Consider the following 21,481-nt stretch of genomic DNA (forward strand, 5'->3'; position numbering starts at 1 on the left):
AGGAAACACTTCTAGCCTCATGCATGCAATGGAGTGAATGGTTGTGACCTGTCGGCAAAAAAGAGCTTTATCTCACTTTATTTGCGAAAGCCAGGTTTGTCTGCATAAATTTTGCTAATATTTGCTCGACTGTTGTTACTGTCACTGGCGCCGTAGAACATACTCAATCTTTCACTGTCAAAATCAGTTTGTTTTAGTTTCGATTTGTTAGGTTCAAGATCGGTCGCAATTATATCTAGCCCTGTCTTCTCTAACGCAACCAACGTCAGCTTGCTAGAATCGCAACCATCTTCAACAGGAGCATTGATTGCTAACGAAATACCTTTGATTTTGTGCCACTTATTTATAGACATTTCTTTATCATTTGCCATTGAAATTTAAATCACAGTTCTGTTTTAGTAGACCAAAAAACGCAGGAAAAATTCTTAACCAATTTCTTCATCCTTTCAGCTTTTACCCTTTGAATACGTAGGTAATAAATAGCTTATTTTTACAGTTTTTTTATCCAACTGGCCAATCATTTTATGCACAGTAACAACCGCCGGCCACTTCCTGAACGAGGTCACAACCCTCAGTGGCAATAACATTCTTCAAACACCCTCAAAATTTGAACAATGTAAAAAAAAATATATAAACGTATGGGGTAAGGAGACCCCACAAAAAATCGAACAATTGACCATTGAAATATGAATAAATTTATTCATTCATTTCCATGTCAACAGTTTGCAGTGACATTTTATTCTAGTATTAAACTTTCATTCAAACATTATAAATGTTTAAAGTAAACATGGCAAATGGAGCGCAATTTACACATACCCCTGTATACGTATAAAATATTCTTTAATTGTACAATTAATGACTGATTGGAGATTACAAAACAGCATATTGACGAAAAGCAAAATGTACTTGTTATATCATTTAATTCAAAACCAGGATGTCTGTGCCTTACGTGTACAAGATAATATCAAACTTAATCCGCCACATAGTTTGTCGTGTGATTGATGCTTCCTTCACTCTAATTGTTCAATCGTTTTATTTTGAAGTTTATCTTTATCTTTTGCTGTTGCGCGAGGTAGTAAATAAAACTCTGTTATTATCTTTCATATTAGTTATAAACTACTTTCTAGTTAGTCCCCGCGTAGATTTCTTCCCGTTTCTATCTCTACCTCATGCAATCTCTTACGGCCATCTCTCGTTTACATTACACGCAGTTGTATAAGTATCATAAGACCATGTCAATCAACTCACTTGCTATATAAAACACTCCCCGCCCCTTTTTTTTCCTGGCTGTCAATTACTAATATTACATTATTGATATTATGTGTCCCTCACTTCAATTGGTCAGTCGTCTTATTGATAATATGTCCCTCACTTCAATTGGTCAGTCGTCTTATTGATAATGTGTCCCTCACTTCAATTGGTCAGTCGTCTTATTGATAATGTGTCCCTCACTTCAATTGGTCAGTCGTCTTATTGATAATATGTCCCTCACTTCAATTGGTCAAAACCACGGACTACGACAGGGTCAAAATTATGCTTGGTGGTTACGTCAAAGGTCAATATAGAATTTTATCATACACTGAATTCTCGGATATAAGATTGTGTTCTATGCTTATTATACAACAGGATGAAATAATATTTAATTTATATTTGATTATAAAAATGTTGATAATTCAATTCCAAAAACTGCGCACAGACTTCGTGTCCCAAACGTCTCGACTTTTTCATGAATTTAGACATCTCTGTAATACTTTTAAGTACATTAAAATACATTAAAATGTATAAAATGTATAAAGAATCATCTGAAGTCTTACTTGGCTCTTTCTGAAATACAATATGTATTGAAATGTACAAAAATATAACGTTTTATAAAAATAGTTCATCTTGAAGGATGTCTTCAAATTTCTTCAAATGGCCGACAACTTGTCGGAGACGACCTCCTTGTCTTGTCCACTTCCTTTGACGTTGCTATTACCATTCAAAACCACACCATCTGATTTCAAATTCTCCATTTCTTCTTCTTGTTTCGCTTGTTCGTACTTTTCATCCTTGCAACACCGTTTCTTTATTGCCATCACGGCGATGGCTATCCACAGGGGGAGAGGGGTAAATGTGGCGGCTGCCGCCACGGCGACAATTCCCAGGTCTCCAAGCGGTGGCGGGAGAGTGAACTTCAACACCAGCATCGGTACGCCAATGTTCTGAATGCCCGTCTCTATTGCTATGGTGATGATGCGATAACGAGGCTGGCGCAGAATGGCGGCCACCGCTGCGCCAAGAGTGAAACCCACCCACGGCAGCATGGCGCCCGCCGCGAGTGTTTTCGGGGTGAACATCTGGAAGATGTACAAGTTGGCGTAGATTCCAAAGCTAAAGATACAGAGGATTATGATGACCATGATGGGTTTGATTAATTTTCCGATTTTCTTGGCAAGTTCTGGTTTCTTGTAGCGTATTGCGACACCAATAGAGACCGGCACCATGATGCTTACGAGTGAGATGAGAATGTTTTGATAAGGAATGACTATCTTGTAATCTGGTCCTTGTAAGTAGAGCTGACCTAGGGTGAACAACCACAGCGGGATCATACCTAGTGAAAAAAAATAATATCTATACCTTCCAGGGTGACCATAACATTTCAACACCTTGTTTGGTACGTGTACAACAACAGGCGCATTCGGAACAAGTTGATCCACGGACTAGCAGATCCGCAGACTAAATATGGCCGATCCATAAAAAAGCGATGCCGCCAATCCCCTGATGGTCTCCCCTCATCCAAACGCGCCTTCGCTGCAGGGGCCTAGTAGTTAAACTTCAGAGCCGAGATTCAATCTGTTTAATGGCGCATGTGGAGGCGGGGAGCCAATCAGGGAACAGGCGGCTTGCCTTTAAGTGGGGTTGGCCATATTTAGTCAGCGGATCAGTTAGTTCTGAATGCGTTCATAATAGTGACACTGAGTATATTGCAATGGCATATATGCACGAGAGAGAGAGAGAGAGAGAGAGAGAGAGAGAGAGAGAGTGTGTGTGTGTGTGTGTGTGTGTGTGTGTGTGTGTGTGTGTGTGTGAGAGAGAGAGAGAGAGTGTGTGTGTGTGTGTGTGAGAGAGAGAGAGAGAGAGAGACTGAATCTTGGAACACTTACCGAGTGAAGCCACAGTGCTGATCAGTGTCATTGTCACACTGAGAGAAATGTCACCATTGAGTAGGTAGGTGTAGACGTTGCTCACTCCACCCCCGGGGGAACACCCCAGGGTAAAAAGCCCCAGACCCAGGGTGGGATCCAATTGTAGAGCGTGTGTCGCGGCAAAGGCAGTCTGGAATGAATTCATATACAGTTATATGTACAGGGTCAATGAATTGTGCGTCACATGGACACGATAAATTATATATAGAAAGAGCACAATTTTACAAACGAGTCCACATACTAATAAAGACAATTCATTGAAAAGAAATGATACATACAACCTTTTAGATGTTTGAAATTTTTTAGCCGATTTTATAGCCTGCGCAATGCATCAGATAAATCTTATGAGTTGACGTTTAACCGATTTTTGACTTTAACTTTACCAGAGTACTGCGCGTGGAAGAATGAAGATTAATAAGAATAGTCAAAAAGGTAAATGGATAGATTAATAAAGAAAAGAATATAGATCGGGAAAATATTTTAATATATATTGTATAAGCGTGTTTTATTTGCATTATAACAATCAGTGGGGGTTACATTGCTACCCTCTGTAGCACACGTACCTTATATTTCTAAAGGTAAGTAAGGCACTTTGGTTAACGCTCAGGAGAGGCAATCATGCACTAACGTAACACGATAGCGTGAGTAAAAATCACCAACAGCTTTCAGAAGCGAGGAAGTCTAGGTTAGATCTTCGTGTAGACGAACCGTCAAGAGAAAATGTTAAAAAATGGTATCTTAACAACACGGGTATTTTTAAAAAAGGCACGTGCAGTTGTAATGAAGTATATAGAAAATGCATATGGTTGCATTCAATATTGGAAAAGGAGCTTTAAGTGGCTTTATATCAAAAACCAATCGCAAGCGGTGCAAGTGCCCTTCCATGTCTTACGCAGCCATCTTCTCATCTTACCCACTTGGGGCATGAAGCAGAACTTTTCCCTTTATAAACCCAGAATTATCCCAAATTGAACCTGTTTCCCTCAGCGTATTGTGTCTCTATAATCCAATAGTGCCATTTGACAACTTGACGCCTTAATATGCACAGGTGAACCCTGAACTCTGCAGACACCTTTTATACAAGGGCCCCGTTTTCAATTTGATAATCTTTTTAGCCTTACATCCACATTGTAAAATGACTCACTAAAAGTGCTACCGGCCGTTCACTGCTAAGACTGCTGCCAGTGTTTAAAGTAGTTGAAAAAGATCGAATTCTACTCGTATAGAAATTGAGGAAAATAAAATTGAATTAAGGAAAATGAAATCGTATTTTGACCTCATTTTTTTGTCAAACGTTTGGTCGTCACTTGGGACCTAGACTAGGAAATAAACCTACATGTATGGGGTTTGATGGAATAATTTCTTTTATAAATCCCCGACAAATATTGGGAACATTTTACAACAGATATGTAGAGATAATGGAGACCCAAGGAAATACATTGTGTCTGCTAGCAGCCAGTGCATTTCATGTTCTAAACACTTGCATATAAGCTTTGAATAAACAAATAAATAAATAAATGATAAAATTAAATAAATATTAGGAAATATTAGGAAAAATAAATTAACTTGCAATGGTAAAAGAGTGAATACTCGAGGTGCCTTAAAATTTTTCCAGAAACCACCCATTCAACTATGATGAACTTCTATATCAGGCAATGTAAAAATTCTCAGACAAATGACGTCTCTGTCAGTTTGACGTGATTGCAAGGTGACCAATATGCTGGTACGTGGTAACGATAGAGCTAATTGGATCTCATATAGTTAACAATCCTCATCATGCAAATATCAGAAAATAATGAAGATGATGATGCCGCAAATGCAAGGTAGTCAACGTCGGTTGTTTAAGATATCCTTGATAATTGCCAATATCCCAGAAAGGTAACGCAAAATAATGAGACGCCGTGGAAGCTTAGGAGATGTAAATCCTTATTTGTCAAGTCATCACGGGCAGGCATACGTGCACTGGTCCTAATTACGACTGTAACACATTTTACACGGCGGATAATGTGCTCAGCGACACATATTAGTTTCATGACGTTACTGGTTCCCTTCAGTTTTGCTGATCAAATTTTACCTGAAGACGAAATATCACAGGAGTTTGGGGGGGGGGGGGAGGGGGGCTCTCGCGGGCAAGAGGCCGTGTTAACCCACACTGTTTTAAGAATGTAGAAAGCAGAGATTTTCTTACTTGTCGTGTTGAAACCCAGAGACTGCTTTCATGACTTAGTCTAAGAAAAATTTTTTAGTGATCAAGATGAATTTTGAGATTTTATTAAAGCAAGCATTTAATTTTCATGGAAATTTCAACACTATTTACCCTCATAACCAAGGCATACTATATATATATATATCCACAAACGTTGACAAAGTTTGGGTCAATTACCAGAGTTTTTCAGTTGAGCCAATCTAGTAATAAAGGAGACTGGTGAACTCGTAACTGGGAAAAGTGGAAAAATATGAGCTCGAAAACGGGGTTAAGTTCGCAGTTTCCCCAACAAGTTAGGAAAAGCATACCTTTGTTTTAAAAAGGAAAATGCTAAATTTATTTATTTATTATTATTAAAACACATGCATATATACACACAATGGACAATAGAGGTGTCACCCCCTGAATCAGAGTAATCAAAGTTATAATGCCTGGTCTACTTATAACGTGACTAATGAGTATAAAACCGCTGTACCATGGAATTGTATTGTTGGTTTTTTTGTGAAATTTGGTGTTAATAAAATGATACCAGGAGCATATCATTCCACAGTCATCTACATTGTATCTCCCCCAAAGTATTGGTTCGGTAGGGGTGACACTTCTATTGTCCAGTGTGTGTAGATCTATTGCCTTTTATATGGACCCGGTGTTCGAAAGGATCTACAGGTGAATACAGAAATGTGTCAATCATATATAAGACCCCATTTCCAGAGATTAGATCGATCTACTTTAGATCGACCTAACTCCCTGGGGTTTCACGCTAAATAGCTGTCAGCCGGGCGGACACGAAAGTTAATTACCCCCTTACAGCTTGTAGTAGGCGGGACGGACATTTAAGCCGGATTATCTGACAGTAATCTAGTGAGACTCCCCGCGGGGATAGATCGATCTAAAAGCTCTGGGAATACAGCCTTAGTCACTAAGCGTAAGGAAGCACCCTTTGTCAGCTCACTTAAGCCGTGCACTGTCTTAACAATAATATTACGTAGAGTGAAAACGCAGTACGTGCTCATTAGTGCTTCGAGAGACAGGGTGGATTTCAGCCGAGATACATTATTACAACTATCGGGTTAAGCGCATCCTTATTCACGCTATACGGGACAGACAGCTGATGGAGGTATAAGGGTGTAAAACAGAGGTTTTTGGGGTTTTTTTCATAATACTCAGATTATAAAAGAAAAGCCCAGTGACTTTTGACCAGTGATATGAAGGCGTATTCACTCCGAAAACGGTAAATAGAGCGTGTTTTATATAAAGATTTACGGTTCACAGCAAAATAATTTGATACATTTATTGAATGACTCAACACCTGTCGATTGGGCTTCTTAGTACTCTGTGTGCGATGAAGTTTTATTTACTTTGTTTCTTGCCTGCTTTTTTATTCACTTATTTAGTCTTTTCAGACTTTAGAACCATAATTTAGATATAATGTTAACTAAAAAAACATGCTCCGTCACATAGGAGACTAATTGCCCTTAAAATATAGTATTTCCCTTTTATTTTTCACTTGCTCTTTCACATTTACAATGCTACATGTATACGTCGAATGTCAAGCCAGTTGGGTTTAAAAATCAGAGGCAGTGTTTTTAAACAAGAGGAAAACAATCAGTGTAATTATAGTACTGAAATCGGTAAGAACACAGCATTTCGTTGTTCTTCTAAATAAAAAAGAGTAAATATGCGCACTGTGGTACATCAACGCAACTCAGTATGACCAAAGTGCTGTACCGGGGCACATGTACATTTAACACATGGAGTCATCGCAGGCAACACACACACACACACACACAGAGAGAGAGAGAGAGAGAGAGAGAGAGAGATGCCCAGAATCCAAGTTGGATTGTAAGATTACCCGTAATACTGAGTTGTATGTATATATTTGCCCGCTAATAATTTAAAAACTTTATGTACCATTGATGATGGTGATCGTTCGCATTTGTGTGTGTGTGTGTGTCTGTGTGTGTGTGTGTGTGTGTGTGAGAGAGAGAGAGAGAGAGAGAGAGAGAGAATGAGAGAGAGAGGGGGGAGGGGGAGTGAAAGAGGGATACTAACAGGGATAGATAAAAATAGGGATTGAAGGGATAGGTAATTTTTTCTTCCACTTACCAGCGGCATAATTATAAACTGACAGCAAAATCCGATGGCAGGCGCGAAGGGTTTTTTCAAGACTTCTTTCACTACCGCCAAGTCTGTCTTGCAGCCCATGCTTATGTTGGCTATCACAACCAGTAGGATGACCACCGCAGTAAAGATGCCATCCACGGCCCGGACTCGCCGGATGACACTGATCCGGTATCTGACCGGGAGATCTTCCCATTGGGGCTCGCCGCCTGCTAGGGACGAATTTCTGTAGATGGAAAACTCCAAGTGGGTGAACCCCAGAAATGTTCCTGTTATGGGTATGCAGTGTTCCCCGCACAAATCTGCCGTTGTTTCCACTGAAGTTGAGGCGGTATCATTTTTATTTTCCGCTCTCAAACTGTCGTATCCTACCCGCATCGTCTCGTCTGCTTTGACTTCAGTTTCGCCGAGGGGCACGACAGCAACTTTAACCCCACCATTATCCGAAAAAGTACTGTCCTCGGCACGGAGCGTGAGTAACTTTTCCCCGTGGGGTCGGATCTCCGCTCGGGCGGGGTGGGAGTATCCGACAGTCACCCGCACCAGCAATGGAGCAGAACCGCCCAGGTTTTTCGCCCAGTCGCGAAGAGTGAAGTTGAATTTAACGTTTCGTGTCTCACCTTCTTTCAGCAACTGTATCTCCGGAGGATCGAAATCAAAGGTTACAGGACTCGATACGTTTGCCCCAGGGTCGCTACTGTCTTGCAGATTTGAGGATACAGCCTTGGGCACGCTCTCCCCGCTTGTCGTTAACGCCACGACAAGGAGAGCAGTTACGACTCGCATCTGAAACGTCATATTTCCCCCTCACCAACAGTCACCAGTTCGGGGAATACGTCAGCCTGTAATCCTTCGATAAAGATAAAAACAAATGTAGAAATGTTCACCCAAATAAAGTTATCAGCCCGGCAATAGGTCGCAGACCTATCTGAAACGCTGTCACGGTTTCTTGACTTCTATATGTATAACGCACTGGTATGCACCCGTGGTATACTACAAGTAGCAGCTATGGTGTTAAAGCACGGTGTAAAGTTCCCCTTCACTCCGCTGCTGTTGTGACGAGCCAGCCCCCAGTGCTTGCCTGAAAGGGAAGTATAAGACCATAATTGAGAGGACGATTTCACACGGTTTATAACACAAAAGCGCACTGAATTCTCCGTGTTTACCGAAGCGATTGATTTCAGCGTGTTTCATAAACGTGGTCGAGAACGTGTGACGCTGGAGCTGACGCACTAGTGATGAATGGTTCACACGTCCGTACATGTGAACTTTACTGGAGAGAACTACATGTGTACGTGCACTTATATTAAGGCCATATTGACTCGACCAACTTGAGTATAAAATTATTTTGTTACGCTGATTGTATATATATTATGTATATTCTGAGCTTGTAAAAATAATTTGTACTTTTTGCTCACGGTGGAATAAACTATCTATCTATCTATCTATGTATGCTTAATGTACGTTAAATATATACATGTGTGAAAATGGGAGTATGTAATTACAAATGTGTATGCAAGTGCACGTGTTTTCCTACAGGTCTAACCCCCCCCCCCCACACACACACACAGAGAGAGAGAGAGAGAGAGAGAGAGAGAGAGAGAGAGAGAGAGATTCAATTTCCAATAATCCCACGCGGACGCAGTGGAAGCACGACAAGAGAAGAAATACGATCACACAAGGACGCTGATCCAAACGCTAGGAAGTAATCACGTCCTTGAAACCGCATGTTTTTGTGAACGCTCTTTATATTGAAATACCACAGTCCAATCATGTACTGATAAAGTGAACAAAATGACAAATATAGGTTAGGTAATCAATAATAAACCCTGACTGTGTTAACACAGTAATGCAGGGGCTTTTCACTTATACTTTAAGTCAACTTCTCTATGGCTCAAGGACATTTTATTTTTGCGATATAAGCTGATGTTTTTCAGACTTCTTGATAAAAACTCGAAGCCTTACATAACGGCGTATCACACACTGGAAGACTCGCTGACGAGATAGTGCAGATATTGTAAGGGCACACAGCCTCGGTGATTCAGCGTCAATATCATATTATCAGCGCGTTGGACACACATTTAAAACATTGGCAAACATTAAACAAGTCATGTATACACCATAAAAATAGTTATACTCGCCCCAGTGATAAGATAAATGTAGACACATAGAGACCGAGATGCTAAAGGAGAAAGTTTCCAAAAAGATTTCAGTGCTGCAACTGACAAGCACAATGTGTAACGAAGTAATATGTTCACATACGATTACTTCCTTGACTTACTGAATATCACTGCTACTCCACTTGTCTGCTTTCCTGTTGTATCGCCTGTCTTGTCGAACCTCAGACCTTTTAAACGTGGTTGCGATTGTGCTGTAATCGCTCACCTGTGTGGACGCTTAATAACGTCAACCTTTTAAATGTCCCTCTGTCAACCTCGAGCTGCTTTGATTAACATATAGGTCACAGCCCGACGTGAGATTTTTCAATTGGGCCCACAACTCGTGTTTACTTTTCACGACACGATGGTTACATATAGTAGTACGGTGTTAAGTTCCCCTGTTAAGTAGTAGTAGTAGTAGTAGTAGTAGTAGGTATTTATTTCAAAGAAGTTATACAGTTTTATAACATTAAATATGAGACTAAAACACTAAAATCTTCTCCTGCAGTAGACGCTGCAAAGATATCAGTCTAGACAACTGTTGCAAACTGCAATTAACGTTTAGAATATGCAATAAACTTCAATGAACACTTAGAAAATATAATAAACTGTCATAAACATTTAAAAAATATCACTTAATGATAAAAATGACAATTTCTTACTAATTTAAATTCTGTCTTTGGAAGATTCTGTATATTTCGTCAGCCGTCCCACATACTTCGCGGCAGTTCTCCTGTTCCCAAAAAGCCGTTACAGACACAAAGTTCCTATTTGGATGATTACCCCTGACTTGTAAAGAGGTGCAATGGCATTTAATATGAGGTACTGTCTGAATTTGGTCACATTTACACAGGCACTTTTCCGGTGGCAGGCGGGACCCAAAACCACGCCCCACAGCCAAGCCATGTAACAACAAACGAAGCCTATAGTTACAGTTATTCGTTCGTATTTTATTCTGTTATGGGTTAGGCTCGAATGTTGCTTGGTGTATAACTTATTTTTTATATTTTTCGGACTTCTGAACAAATTCTTATATGCTTTCTACGGGCCCGTAGCCAGGGGGGTTCGGGGGGTTCGAAAGAACCGCCCCTTTTGCTTGGAAAAGGTCCACTCTGGGTGAAATTTGACCTAGCTACATGGAAGTTTTTATGGAAAAAGGTCCACTTTTTCAGAAAAAGAACCTCCCCCCCTTTTGAAATTGCTGGCTACGGGCCTGTTTCTATGTCTTTTTCCAAAGCGTTCCCGCTCAACACCACTGCGCATATATTACACGCAGAACTTTTGTGAATGGTATTGCAAAGATACCATGTATAAAAAATGGGTCGTCCAGCATTACGGAGCGGCCTTGAACGATTTTGGACATTAATTTGCGTTTAGCTTCCTTTACCCTCGCTTTCGTCGACGTGGAGATTTTTCAATGAGACGAAGCCCTTTATGTGGTGGTCTGCACACCCAACGCTGCTTTAATTAAAGAACGGTACACTACTTCAACTACATGTAATGCACCTTCGACCATTGACAGTGCTTTTGCAGAAAATATTTAACTTTGTTCTTCGATGAAAATCGTTTTAAGTTATAGTTTAACCAGGGAATGAAATGTAACCTTTATTTTATATCACTCAGTCTTTTTATATTTGAGAAAAATAAATGATAAATATATTAATATTTCTCAAATCAATTTTCTCTGTTCCCATGCCTCCATATATCTTTTTTTATTATATCTTTATGACTGAAACAAATGACACTCAATCACAAAATTCCGGTTTGGGCTAAGGATACTCGATAAACTTTGCTTGACGTCATAATCTTTATAACGTTACAAATAACAGGCCTTGAGGGGTAGTATCTAGACCGTGGAAAAACAGCCACATCCTTATCCATCCCAATATTCTTAAGAATATTTTGTTGTTATTTTATTGTTAGATAAATTTTATTGTCATTGAGGTCAGTAAATGGGACGGAATCGATAACAGCCCAGACAGTGAGGACGAATATAAGAATGGACCCACCGGGCCGAGTAACGCGCTGACAAAAGATCGGGAAAATCTGATCTCTCTAGTTTCGAGTTTCTTCAGAAAATGTATAGAGGTTCAATTTCTTTTAAACGTTCGCTCTCCAGGTGAAAGAGATATTCTAATTTATTGGAAGGTAATACTTAAGAGCGGCATGAGTAGCATCAACTTTGCAGCGATTCTTTAGAAAATGGCAATGACAACTAGGACGGAAGTGTTTAACTTTAAAACGCACTATTAATTCCCCTGGAACCAATCCCTCTCCTGATTTATAGTGGACTGAAAAATGCACCGTTCCAATCCAGTTACTGCCCCCTTTTATCGGTTTTCTTGGATTTCGTTTTTGAACAGTGTTTTTTTCTTGTTTTTTTTTTTTTTTTTTTTTTTTTTTTTTTTTTTTTTTTTTTTGGGGGGGGGGGGTCAAATGGTCCCCTCTTGAAGATAGAATTTTCACTAGCTGAATCATAGTTCTAAACCGTACCAAATGGCACCGTTCTCCCTCTAAAATATTAAAATTTTACGGGGCACTTCACCAGGCCCCGAACTCCACGTCAAGGAGAGGGGGGGGGAAGGATCGGCTTCGCATCTGCGGAACCCCTTCAAATAATCCTGGATCTGCTCCTGTTTGAAGTAAGTGTTATTTTCAAATAAAGACATTTGTAGCAACTGCGTCTGTACTGTAACTATGATCAAATAAGCACTATACCGCCTCATTAAATGTTTTGTCTTAATGTAAGCGCCCATCAACCATAATGTTCAGGTGCTGAGTAATTCCATTTTAATTCTAAAGAATTTTATAATGACTTTAAATGTGAAGGCTATGTCCTTGGTCAAGGGGGGTGGTCACCTTTGACCACCGAGGAACATTAAGTACCTCTACATCGGACGTCTCTGAATAAAATAAGATTTAAATAATGATTAAAAATACATAAACATCGGTCTTATCTTAATTTATAAAGAATACCATTTAGTGGAGCGGACGCATCACGTGTGGTCGACCCCAAATCAAGTTCATTCGAGATAATCTAAGACTGCATTCCCACAGCTTTTAGATCGATCTATCCCTGAGGGGAGTCTCAATAGATTACTGTCAGCTTAGCCGGCTTAAATGTCTGTCCCGCCTTCTAAAAGTTGTAAAGGGGTAATTAACTTCCGTGCGAGCTCAGCTGACAGCGATTTAGCGTGAACCCCCTGGGAGTTAGGTCGATCCAGATGGGGATGCAGTCTAAAACTATGGGAATGCAGTCTAAAACTGGTCTATCTGTACAGCGTGAATGAAAGCATCATCCTATTTTTTAAAATACCGCCCACATTTCTTACATATCCCTAGAAAAATTGATAAACAAGAAATTAAAAGATGTACGGAGAGAAGATAAATCCTGTCAGTTTTTATTTATTGCACAACTGTAATTGCTGCCTTTTTTACTCTTTTACTCCCCGCTAAAAACTCCCCGGAATCTCGTTTGATTTCACGCTAAATCGCGAGACTTAAGGCTATCTTAGATGAGGAACTGATGACGAAGTCTTATATTTATTACAAATTGTCGAATCTTCTATGTATCGGCGAGCCAGTCTGTTGATGTACAATTCTAAACGGATGGAGCACATACTAGTACGGTTGTTTTAACACTATAAAGCGCAAGTAGCAATAACATTCATTTATTGCCCTAAGGTGCATAAGAACGCATTCAGCACAGTGGACTAACTAGTCCGAGGGTCAAATATGGCCGACCCACTTGAATACTTTCCCACGGGGAATCTTTTCAGTGTCTATTAGCGGATTACATGGCAATATTTTTAGTAGATCGCCACATTTGGGCCTCGGACTAGTCAGTCCCCTATTCTGAATGTGCTCTAAGTGTTAAACAGGGACAAATTGTTCTCAGCTCTTCTGCATTCAAAATATTCCCTAGCAGGAGGGCTCTGATACAGGCATCTCAGAACTGGAGGTCTTTGGCGTGGTTTCTCCGTCTATTTCAGGTTTAGCGGAGTTATAACTTGACTCAACATTCCCATCGGTCTTATCGTTCTCTTGTTTCTGACAAAGGTTTGTTCCGGAGCTGTTGCCTGAAGGGTTTTGAGAAGAGGAAGCCTCTTGAATGGATACACGCTCCAATTTCTTCCTAGCATTGGCGTCAATGGAGCGCTTGCGCATTGTCTTATTGACGTATCGTGCAGTCAGTAGAAAGAATATAAAACATATTGTTAGAAGTGCCATTAACAGTAGCAGGTAGTAATCCGCTCGGCCTAGATGTTTTAATTGTTGCACGTCTTCGAAGCTGATCCAATCTGAAGAAAACCAACAGTTTCATTCAATACAAGTAAAAAATCTTTAAATGAACAGTTCATATTCTTGCTGTCTTAATCTTTATATGATTAAAGAAAAAAGCCTAAAGAGACGCCATAGTAATTGTTTAGTTTGGGAATCACTACCCACGTTTATTAGTGTGTATTCGTGTCAGCGTCCTCCGTCAGAGGGGCATTAGAAGCAAAGGATGTATATCTACTCAGAATACTGAGACATTGTCAGGTATTATTTCATACCTTTTTCGTACTTATTCACAAACGCGAGAACCCCAAATGCTGCAAAGTACCCCAGTCCAGTCGCGGTCCAGAAGAGGCCGAGTGCCGTACACCTTAGGCCTCTAGGAGCCCCCAAGAACGCCATCTCCATCCCTAGTGAGAGAAATAAAACTTTGTACCAAATAACTTAGAGCGCGTTCAGAACAGCGGGCTAACTGATCAGCGGATCAAATATCAGCAACCCACTTGAATGCTTGTTGTGTAATCTTTGAGGGAAATCTATTCAGTGACTAATTGGGAATTAAGCTTTTTAAAGGGTCGCCATATTTGATCCGCGGATCTATAAGGTCGCTGTTCTAAATGTACTCCAGTAGTAAGTGGTTATCTGGGAAAAGTTTTTCTATAAAAAGTATTTCCACAAACAAAACTAAAATGTAGGTAAAAGAACATGCAAAAAACTGGAAGCAGAAGAGTGTGTATTGCTCGTTTCAGAAATCTACAAGTGTATAATTTTAAACTGAATTACCTAATATCAAGCAAATGGCTGAGTATGAAAGGTATGAAAAGTATAGCCATAACTCAGCCATCCGTGAATTAATAAAATGTACTTGCAACAGACAATCTTGAAATTTGAGATCACCATATATAATTAAACGTTGATATTTTCGCTTCAAGTTAAAACAAAAATAAGAAGTCTACTATATGTAAAAAAAATCCGTCTCACCTGAAACAAGCGTCATGATTTCCCCCGCGCCAACAAGAGCATACTGAGGAAGAAGAATGAAAACTGACAGGGATGCGTTCCCGTTGTGGTCCTTGAAGTCTGCCTTCCGAGCTGTCTCCATGTTAATAGCGAGAAAAGCTGATATCACGGCACAGGCAACACCTATTCCTGAAACGTTGGAATAAAATGGCAAAAACAGTTAATTGATGAGCATTCCTTGTGTGCTTCAGAAATGTGCAACAGTGGCTGATTTCATATTGGATTATTACATAACAAAATGGCTAAACAATTGATTAATAAGTATGGCGGGGGATGATGCACAAATTCAAGCGTCTACAGATAATTGAAAAATCCATTGTGTTAGGTGTGGCACTTAACTGGCGATTGTGTTAGGTGTGCCATATTCCTGAAGACTGTGCTGCGTGTACCAGTTTACAGAGGATTTCATTTTTAAGCCCCCTTTACACTGGGCAGCGTCCTTTCTGCGTAGTACGGCCCTGTTTGAAGAGTTAAAAAAAAACAATAATACTTTACGTGCAGACAACTGACCGATCATTTAGCATTCATTTTGAAACCAAAGCGATGCTTGTGCCTCCTTTTTAAGACCACAGCGATGCCTGATTCATGGTTGCACAAAGGAAACAGAAAGGACGGCGTCCGCTGTAAATGGGTTTTTAGGAGCTCAAGTTGTTTGCGGACTTCATTGTGATAGTTTTGCTACTTGGGTGGGCCGTAGGTTGCTCTTTTGTGTTTGGAGTCTGTACATGTATTGTGCAAGGCAAATTAATCTACATGGGGGGTCCCCATGTAGATCAAAGATAGAGAGAAAAAACAACTAAACTTGAAACAAAAATTCGGTTACCCATGCGTGAGAAAAGATCCACCTTCAACTTTCGCCATCGCAATTTGGATTTAAACAAGACAAGAGCTACTATTGTTAAAACGATGACAGTAATGTCATTGAAACTTGTTAAAAAGGTGGAAGAGACCAGGATGTTGGAAGGAGAAAGCAGGAGTGTTGCCTGAAGTGAATATGTTGTCAGCATCTGAAAATAAAGATGAAACATCTATTACATCCAACTGAAAATGAATTCTAATTATGATAAATTATCCGTTGGAATTCAATGCCATTTCACTTTATGTTACAGTTCAAGGTGTTACTTCTACATGTAGCATCGAAAAATTTGAATTTGTAGTTTTTGTGACGACCCTGTTGTGCTATTTTCCAAAAAAAAAAAAAAAAAAAAAAAAAAAAAAAAACCCACACATTTTCAGCCATAATCATTTTAAATGTTAATCTATCCTTTATTTTTATATACTATATTATATGTACAAGATCTACCGGGGGGTAGTATTGGAAAACTTTATGAAATATGACTACAAGACATGAGGTTGATTAAAAGCGAAGGATAAAGTGCAACTGGTAGGCCCTGAATGTGTCAGAACGGTTAAAATGTAACTGCAATTAATATTTTTATACCTGTGAATAGATAATACTAAAGGAGAAAACGGAGGAGTTCACAAGAATTAAAGTGACCAGTCGTTTAAAACTACTGGCAGCGCCCTCTCTTCTACGCCGTCTCTGGCCTGTCACATGTCTTTGGCGGTCCTTGGATGACCGCCGCCAACTTTTTATCAATATCCAAACCTCTCCACATGTGGTTAACCCTAGATGTGCGGACAAATATTTAAATATTATGTATTTTATTTTGTCTAGCGTTGTTGAAGGTATACAAAAATGTAAAAGCGTTCTTTTTCAATGTTTTAGTCTCATTACATTGTTATTTTTCTATAAATTTTATGAATTTTGATTTCTTTAACTCTTGTATTTTTTGTTACTGAATGTCCATGTTTAAAAACATAAGCAGAAAGTTACATGTATGTGATGTCATTACATTCTAAAATTAGTTAAATATATACTCATTTATAACAGATTTCAGTATGCTAAAAAATCTAACATTAAAACATATCATAATTACCTTCTATTTTCTTTTCTATTTTATAGCGTCTCAGTCCAACCAAATATAACAGCAGAGCGGCCAAAGTGGCTGCAAGAGCGGGCCAAAACTGTCCATCCCCCGCAGGCCCAAAGACAAACGTCACCAGGTAGTTCACAAGAAGGGCGCCACAGTTACGTAACAAGTAGAACCTGAATTCAGATAGTATTGAAACTGATCTTGTTGTTACTTTTAATATGTCATATTACAAAAGTATCTTCGCAGGCCCGTAGCTACATGTACCTCCGTAGCAACTGCAAAAGGGGGTTCTATTTCGGAAAATGTGGACCTTTTGTTATGAAAACTTAGTGTGCCTAGATCAAATTTTTCCAGAGTGGACCTTTTCCAAGCAAAAAAGAGGGTTCTTTCGACCCCCCCAAACCCCCTTTGGCAACGGGACTGCTTCTGTTATATGTCTCTACGTACACCATTTGGAAATTGGAAGACTGAAAAATACTGTAAGGTATTGCAGAACTGTAATAAATAATATCAAGGATGTTCATTTTGCAATTTTGCAGTATTCTGATGCCTTAGCTAATTTTTTTATCTGTCATATTTTTCAGGGATGGGGTTGGCCTGCCATTTTGGTTTAAAATAAAGGGGAAGGTCACTGCCTATTCCCTATGACCAGCTACATGTAGGTCCAAACTTGAAACTAGAAAGACAGGTCTTCGCTAAGTAATCCCAATCCTGCTTATTGGTTAACTGTAATTACAAAAAAACAATATTAACTGGTCTCAACCAAAATTTAGGTAAACCAAGTTCTGACTTATCCTGAATTTTTTTGCACATAAAAATTTGAGTTATTATCGCACATGTCGGTGGTAATAATGATTACATAGACCCATTCAGAACAGTGGAATAGCTAGTCAGAGGGTCAAATATGTCCGACCCAATTGAATACTTCCCCACTGGAGTTCAGTGTCTATTAGCAAATTAGACAGCAAGCTTTGTTGTGGGTCGCCATATTTGACGCTCGGACTAGTTAGTCCCTTATTCAATGATAACTTACATAAGCATCACTAGTTCACAGTTGTACTCGTTCACAGTCAGCTGCGTTGCTCCCAAAATTGCCAGTGTGGGTGACACACACGCCTCCGCCAACACGACAAACGCCACGGAGGCCGTCGCTAGCGACTTCTTGCTGGTTTTCTAAAAAAAAGAGTATCAATTAATTCCTTGAGTGTTACTCACAGACGACAATTTGAGCGCATTTAGAACATAGACCGGCGGACCTACTGATTCGCGGACTAAATATGGCCGACCCATCATAAAGGGAAGCCGCTTAATCTCCTTGTGGTCTCACCACCTCTACACGCGCCATTAAACGGATTAAATTTCGACTCCGAGGTTTTATTACTAGGCCCTCGCAGGGACGGCGCTTGTGGAGGCAGGAAGACCATCACCTACCGAATCAGCTAGGGGTAAAGATAATTACCCCCTAACAGTTTTACTAGGCGTGACAGACGTTTAAGCCGGTTACTTTGATAGCAATTTAGTGAGACTCCCTAGGGAGATAGATCGATCCAAATATCTGTGGGAATGGGCCCTAAGAGTATATGAGAGGAGGACTATACACTTTCAAGATAAGACAGTAGTTTTCTCAGAGACATGACTAAACTTCAGGGAGATGTAAGTTCTAAAATTAAGTTCCATGCATGCTCAAGATTCCCACACCAACCTGTGAATCCACTGTAGATATCTCCAACATCATGGCGCCTACAATGTATCATCAAACGTCATGTAAATGAAAGATAGACTTAATGCGCAGGCGATTTTTCTTTGTCGTTTAAAGTGTTCTTTTATTTCATATTGAAATGTTTTTACTATAAAACATCCGATATATATACTTTGTTATCACCGACTTAATTCATGTGCGTGAAATTGCAATTTATACAGAGACAAAAAGAAAATAATGTAATGCATATATAGAATCATGTTAGGGGTAGTTTTTAAAACGTTTCTATATACAGTGGTTTTTAATACAAACTAGCATGTCCAACAGACAAAGGTTGGCATGTAGTGCAAAAGCGTTAGGTTCTTAGACCCCATTCCCAGAGCTTAGATCGATCTACTTTAGATCGACCTAACTCCCTGGGGGTTCACGCTAAATAGCTGTCAGCCGAGTTGGCACGAAAGTTAATTACCCCCTTACAGCTTGTAGTAGGCGGGACGGACATTTAAGCTGGATTATCTGACAGTAATCTAGTGAGACTCCCCGCGGGGATAGATCGATCTAAAAGCTCTGGGAATACGCCCTTAGTCTGAAATATCTGCTTAACTAAGTATAGACATTTATCTCTAATCTTATGATTGCCCCACTTTAATGTTACATGAGTATGTCGAGTGTTTCCCGAGCTGTGGGTTATCTAACATTGCCTATTGTTTCAACTAGGCCTACTCACTGGACACCTGCTTCAAGTTACACATTTTGAGTGAAGAAATGCGGATATATCTTATCACAAACTCTAATATGCTACCACATTAACTGCCGTTATATTATGTTCTTGGTCAATTGCCTGTGTGCACGTTAAGTCAGTTTAAGTAGCTTTTCAAACTAAATGGCTTCTGATATATGGTATAGAGTATATTACATGTATTTCTCGCTACTGCATTTCAACCGTATTTCATCCATCGTTGTTCCATGTAAAAGAAGAAGAAAAAAACAAGCAAGTACATGAATTAACAACTTAAAGTGGTAATAGAATATGAAAAAAATACATGTCCCACTTACCAAGTAAATAGAAGGTAAATCCCACCCCCAGTGTTTTGCGTTTCCCCAGCAAGACATCAGCGATAATTCCTCCGAAGAGCGCAGCGCACTGACCAAAACCTGAAAAGGATAACAACTGTTCATTTTGGACAAAAAATGAATTTTTCTGTGGTAAACGACAATTTTCCCTTACTCACCAATGGTAAATGAATCCATACTTACAACCAAATTTAGTACCTGTTTTTTTACTAAAAGGTTTTTTTGTATTAATCTCTTAAGAGATTATTTCAGAGGGAAGCAATCTATGGAAGACACGTGGTCGGATGACAAGCACAGATTTCAGAATAATTGCTATCAATGCCGTTTTGGAGAAAAACAGAATAGATTATATTTGTATGAGTTGTTTACAATGTATTTATTGTGAAATATAGATCTCTGTCGTATATGAAGAAAATAACAGTTAATGTATCACTGCATATGTGAAGTCGTCCCAGCAAACTGAAATCTCATCATTTACTTAGCTGTATCAAACAGCACACAGCCGTAGATAGTTGATTTTTCTGGGGCCATAGCAATAGTCCCAGGCCCGTAGCCAGCGGGGGTTCGGGAGGTTCAAAAGAACCACCTCTTTTGCTGGGAAAAGGTCCACTCTGGGTAAAATTTGGTCAAGGTACATTAAGATTTTATGGAAAAAGGTCCATTTTTTTTTCAGAAAAAGAACCCCTCCCCTTTTGAAATTGCTGGCTACGGGCCTGAGTCCGAAGGTTCAATAGTCAAAATGTTCATTGGTCTGAATGTTCACTATAGAACCTTCGGACCAGTGAACCCTTGATTAAAAAACTGCTGAACATGTTACCACTTTTTCGGACCAATGGACCTTCGGACTGTCGAGACCCCCCTTTCAAACTGAGAGCACTTGAAAAAAAGACTTTATGGATTGTTAACTGATAAAAATATTCCTATGGCACATGCATGTGGCTTTATGAGTCTATCCCTGCATACAAATGAGACGCAATGCGTACTTTCACTTTCATACAGCAATGTTACTGCGGTCAATAAATGATATAAGACACCCTAATCTAAGTAAATTTTATACTGATTTATTGTACTAATACACACACACGTACTCACCAACAAGCAGCATTCTCTCGAGCCACGCATCATCCATAGTTGATTTCAAATCCTCATGCCAGTATCCGACCATGTTTTTAACGACGCTGAAATAGGCCACATATTGAAAGAAAGTTAAAATCAAGATTATGATGACCGCGGACGCTCCGCCACGATTATTTGCGTTGCGAAGCAGATGCTCTTTTTCGTCTTGCGTATCCGTCGATTGGACGTTCATGTCAACATCTGACGACTGCTTCATTCTGATTTCTCTACAACGGCGATGAGATACGTTAGGACGGTCTTTACCTCAAAGCAAACGTCATGGTTTCATCTTTCCTCCGCCGCGAACTCTGTTAATTTACAGGTTAATTCATCACTTCCTTGTCAACAGTTGGCCGAAGGTTTAAGAAGTCTAAGGCCGCCCTAAAAAACAGCTCTTCATTTAAAAGCTTGTATCTTAACATGGACCAGAGTAATTCCCGTAACTAAGTCTCGTAAAAACGTTTTCCTGGTTCGCATAGCTGGAAACTAGGTCAAGGTGTATCTATAAATAGTACGTTATCGACCATTAAAGAGCAAATGTGTGGTTGTTGCGTACTATAGGACGGACGAACCTGTGACATCTCCCTTTGCGTTTATTTTGATAATTAAGATACTGACAGAGTAAAAAAAATAGAAAAATGATGAGGACCACAGATAGGACAGCGAGATGGGGGTGGCGATTAAGA

The 21,481-nt window shown here is 39.6% G+C and overlaps 2 protein-coding genes across 4 annotated transcripts; both read right to left on the minus strand.

Annotated features, from left to right (window-relative positions):
• Positions 1–679: 679 nt before the first annotated feature.
• On the minus strand, positions 680–9,976 carry LOC106166923 (sodium/bile acid cotransporter 5). The gene is made up of 4 exons (XM_087011569.1): positions 9,794–9,976; positions 7,498–8,593; positions 3,144–3,315; positions 680–2,590 (listed from the first exon to the last, which is right to left on the minus strand). The coding sequence occupies exons 2-4, from the start codon at positions 8,308–8,310 to the stop codon at positions 1,908–1,910; spliced, it is 1,668 nt and encodes a 555-aa protein (XP_086867695.1). The 5' UTR covers positions 8,311–8,593; positions 9,794–9,976; the 3' UTR covers positions 680–1,907.
• A 3,082-nt stretch (positions 9,977–13,058) lies between these two features.
• Positions 13,059–21,277, minus strand: LOC106166933 (uncharacterized). 3 transcript variants are annotated; one of them, XM_087010308.1, is made up of 10 exons: positions 20,772–21,276; positions 19,662–19,760; positions 18,609–18,646; positions 17,940–18,079; positions 16,910–17,079; positions 16,411–16,598; positions 15,793–15,976; positions 14,931–15,098; positions 14,228–14,359; positions 13,059–13,972 (listed from the first exon to the last, which is right to left on the minus strand). In XM_087010308.1, exons 1-10 carry the CDS (start codon positions 21,010–21,012, stop codon positions 13,593–13,595), a joined length of 1,740 nt encoding a protein of 579 aa, XP_086866434.1. In that variant the 5' UTR covers positions 21,013–21,276; the 3' UTR covers positions 13,059–13,592. The 3 variants fall into 3 exon arrangements, with proteins under 3 accessions (XP_086866434.1, XP_086866435.1, XP_086866436.1); XM_087010309.1 differs by lacking the exon at positions 18,609–18,646 and having other exon boundaries at positions 20,772–20,955; XM_087010310.1 differs by lacking the exons at positions 15,793–15,976; positions 16,411–16,598 and having other exon boundaries at positions 20,772–21,277.
• Positions 21,278–21,481: the final 204 nt, after the last annotated feature.

The sequence above is a fragment of the Lingula anatina genome, chromosome 4 (genome assembly GCF_051362555.1).
Source record: "Lingula anatina isolate TDL-2025a chromosome 4, LinAna3.0, whole genome shotgun sequence".
NCBI lineage: Eukaryota > Metazoa > Brachiopoda > Lingulata > Lingulida > Lingulidae > Lingula > Lingula anatina.

Bases quoted from the DNA above. Each gene is read 5' to 3' on its own strand.
- LOC106166923 (XM_087011569.1), bottom strand. From the start codon at position 8,310: ATGACGTTTCAGATGCGAGTCGTAACTGCTCTCCTTGTCGTGGCGTTA. The intron at 3,316-7,497 runs GTAAGTGGAAGA...AATTCATTCCAG, and splicing joins AGTTTATAATTATGCCGCTG to ACTGCCTTTGCCGCGACACA. The intron at 2,591-3,143 runs GTAAGTGTTCCA...TTTTTTCACTAG, and splicing joins CAGCACTGTGGCTTCACTCG to GTATGATCCCGCTGTGGTTG.
- LOC106166933 (XM_087010308.1), bottom strand. From the start codon at position 21,012: ATGAAGCAGTCGTCAGATGTTGACATGAACGTCCAATCGACGGATACG. The intron at 15,099-15,792 runs GTAACCGAATTT...CCAACGTTTCAG, and splicing joins GGATCTTTTCTCACGCATGG to GAATAGGTGTTGCCTGTGCC. The intron at 13,973-14,227 runs GTATGAAATAAT...GGTTTTCTTCAG, and splicing joins TGTGAATAAGTACGAAAAAG to ATTGGATCAGCTTCGAAGAC.